Below are 3,276 nucleotides of genomic sequence, written 5' to 3'. Positions count from 1 at the left end.
AGCCTAAGTACAGGTGAAAACGAAAATATAATCCCAAAGTATAATATAGCAAAACGGAGTAAAAATATCTGGAGTAAATTTTTATAGAAAGGTGTAAGGCATACATATAAAGAACAGACATATAGTTATCTCTCTCGTCAGCTCACAGAATGTCCTCAGCGTTCTCAAGCAAGCGGCCAATACTCCTGCGTCATGTGCTCCTCCAAACCATTCCAGAAACACGTGCAAGCATTCCCATGCAAAGTGCGGAGCAGGATATATTGCGAAGCGCAAAGCAGGATATATGTGAAGCGAGTGATATTAAATTGCAGATATATAATCAATAATCGGATAGAATCCGCCCGAAGAGAGTACACTAGACACGTCCGACTCGGAGCATGTCTCAAGACGGAGTCCAAAGAAAGACCACTCGCATCTCGCATCGCATGTCGCATGGCTCACACATGTGGAAACGCTTGCCGCGCGCGTACTGCGCGTAGGTACCCCACCCTGCCGCGCGTTTAAGCTGCGACGCGGTAACTAATAAACTATTGGGTCTTACGGAAAAGCGACACGTTGATTGGTTACCGCGTTGCTCTTGCCGCGCGGCAAGCGTTTCTGCGTCAGTACGTGTGCAGGAGCCAATAAGAAAAAGAATCTAGTGGAAAAACTTCTCAATAAAATTTTTCATTACCAAATAAATTAGAATTTAAAATTAATGAATTTTATATTTATTCTTTGTCTTATCTAAGATATTCCTCTCTTACAATTTATTTCTTTTATAACTAGAAAAAAAAAAAATATATATATATATATATATATATATATATATATATATATATATATAAACACTTTCTATTTAATTTTCAAATATATATATATAGATATATATATAGATTTTTTTTTTTTTATAGATATATAACCTTTTTACACATTTTATTAATCTTTGGGTCTGTTTTCTATTGCTGAACTAGGTACACTAGTTTTAAGAATTTATCTTTTTTACTCCACATTAAAAGGAAAAAGGTAAACTTTAAACTATAGTCAGTTCAGCAACAGAAAACAGGCCCATTATATTATTCTCTCTCTCTCTCCCTCTCTCTCTTCCCCTCTCTCTCTTCCCCTCTCTCTCTCTCTCCCTCTCCTTCTCCCTCTCCCTCTCTCTCTCTCTCTCTCTCTCCCTCTCTCTCCCTCTCCCTTTCCCTTTCTCTCCATAGTATTCGTAAATCTTTATTTAAAATTTTAAAACATCATGTTTGCTTTCGATGGTAATTAAAGTTGATGATAAATCATATACATAAGATTCGTCAAATAAACAATATTAATAAAATAAATTCTTTTGTAGACGCCATATTGTATAAAGTGCTGAAACGGATTAAACAGAATGACGTCCAAGCGGTTCAAGTTTTGATATGATCCGTGCGTATCATGCATGAGTCGGGAAGCATCGAAAATCACGCGATACACGACGACGCTGCTTGAAATGCTCATTTATCACTTATCGCCGGCATGAGCTGTCAGTGTCGTAATGCGAATTCGTAAGGTTATGATCACGATGAGGGACGCTTGCTACCGAAGCGGCTCCAACTCCGCTGGGATAACTGTAAACAAGATTCTGTACTTAAGTTCGGCATTGTTACTGACGAATCTTTGCGTAGCCGTTAACGATGGCGTCGCCGATGCTGTCAAGTGCCAGTTCGGCAAACCAACGCGTAAACAGGTGTTAGCGGAACCCTTAAACGGCATGTGCCTGAGAGATGTTGTGTCGCACCTCTCGAAGACGCTGCGATCCGTCGTCGACGAAGAGCTCGGCGCTTCCTCGTTCCAGGAGCTGATTGATAAGATGGAATTCGTGGATGTCTCCAGCAATTTGGATGCAAAACTGAGTGCCTTAGTTGACAAATTTAACAATAAACTGATGTCGCACATTGACGTCTTTGAGCAAGTCCACGAAATCGTATATCGCTTACTGACACACAAACCGTTCCCTGTCATTTATTCTAGTCGAATAGTCGAATACGATATGATGGAGATGAACAGAGTTTCAGATATATGCACCGATATCATGAAAGGTATCTATTATCAGAACGATGTAATTTTTATGCTTTATCTAGATTGCGTTCCAGAATCACGTTCTTAACGATTGAGCATCGTTCTATCTTTGTTACTTACAGAAAGTTGAACAAGGACAGAACACGCTTATAGCGCTAAGAGCATGGTTCTGCAACGCAGCCCTAGATGATATAATATATTATTGGGTTTGTTTGCAGAACTTACAACACAGCTAAGAGATCAAGAGTGGAAGAACATGCATATACTGCTAATAAACGAACCAGATATAATGTGTGGGCCACCGATATTGACTCACAATGTCGGACCTCTTTTATTATCTCAGTACTGTTCTGAAAAAAATGTCATTCTACTTTTGGAACATGGCACATTTATGTCTGAATCAGAACTAGCTTTGGTTCAAGTAACAGCCAAAACTATTATAGATATGCTTTCTGAAATGGATAATATTGCTGTTGTGGGCCTTGCCAATACTGCTCCCCTGCTTTGTAAAGATAGCTTGTTAAAGGCGACAGATATTAATAAGTTTCAATTAACCCGTTATATTGATAGTTTAAGTAGAACAGGTAATTAGAAATTAGTAAGTAGATTTCTTCTTTCAGATTTTTTAATCACAGTATCACGATTTGTTTACCTTTTATTCAATTATATTCAGTCCATCTACTTTATTTAAATTTTCATTCTTGTTACTGTTTCTGTTAGTGAAACAATATTTTCCATTCAAGATTTTTTATATCATGCGAGATAACAGACTCGGGAACCTAATCTAGATTTTTTATTTAACGAGCAATTGTTCTAGCACTAACCTATCCAGGACTTTATTATATTGTTTAAAAAATATATGCTGACTTCACATCCTTAATTTTCTTTCAGATTCGAATGAGGTGACAAAGATTGATTTTAAAAAATTAACACAAAATCTAACTGGTGAAGTGCTTATTGTGCATTTGACTAATAAATTACAAAATATATCAAACGTACAAAGAATTTTTGAAATAATTTCGGAAAAGTTTAAGGCTTACCTCAAAACTGTTATTGTTACAAGTAAGCTAATTTCTTTACTTTACTTTAATTATGTGAGAAATATATTTATATCTTAATTTATTTTTAGACCAGCAACCGTCCACTGTTATTAAAAAATTAAGCAATGACAGTATTGTAATTTTTCCAATGCAAAATGTTCTTGGATATGAGATAGGAAAACTATTTTCTTGTTTGCAATGCCCT

The 3,276-nt window shown here is 36.5% G+C and overlaps 1 protein-coding gene across 1 annotated transcript in view; it reads left to right on the top strand.

The window, feature by feature from the left end:
* The first annotated feature begins 1,146 nt into the window (after nt 1-1,146).
* The window catches only part of LOC139810986 (VWFA and cache domain-containing protein 1-like), a 6,118-nt gene continuing 3,988 nt past the window's right edge, over nt 1,147-3,276 (top strand). Inside the window, exons 1-5 of the mRNA XM_071775002.1 lie at nt 1,147-1,247; nt 1,325-2,051; nt 2,250-2,615; nt 2,923-3,093; nt 3,161-3,271. Of these exons, the coding sequence (XP_071631103.1) occupies nt 1,508-2,051; nt 2,250-2,615; nt 2,923-3,093; nt 3,161-3,271 (1,192 nt within the window). The 5' untranslated portion in view covers nt 1,147-1,247; nt 1,325-1,507. The remainder of the gene's footprint in view (nt 1,248-1,324; nt 2,052-2,249; nt 2,616-2,922; nt 3,094-3,160; nt 3,272-3,276) is intronic.

The sequence above is a fragment of the Temnothorax longispinosus genome, chromosome 1 (assembly GCF_030848805.1).
Source record: "Temnothorax longispinosus isolate EJ_2023e chromosome 1, Tlon_JGU_v1, whole genome shotgun sequence".
Lineage (NCBI taxonomy): Eukaryota > Metazoa > Arthropoda > Insecta > Hymenoptera > Formicidae > Temnothorax > Temnothorax longispinosus.
This window is presented reverse-complemented; position numbering and strand designations above follow the sequence as displayed.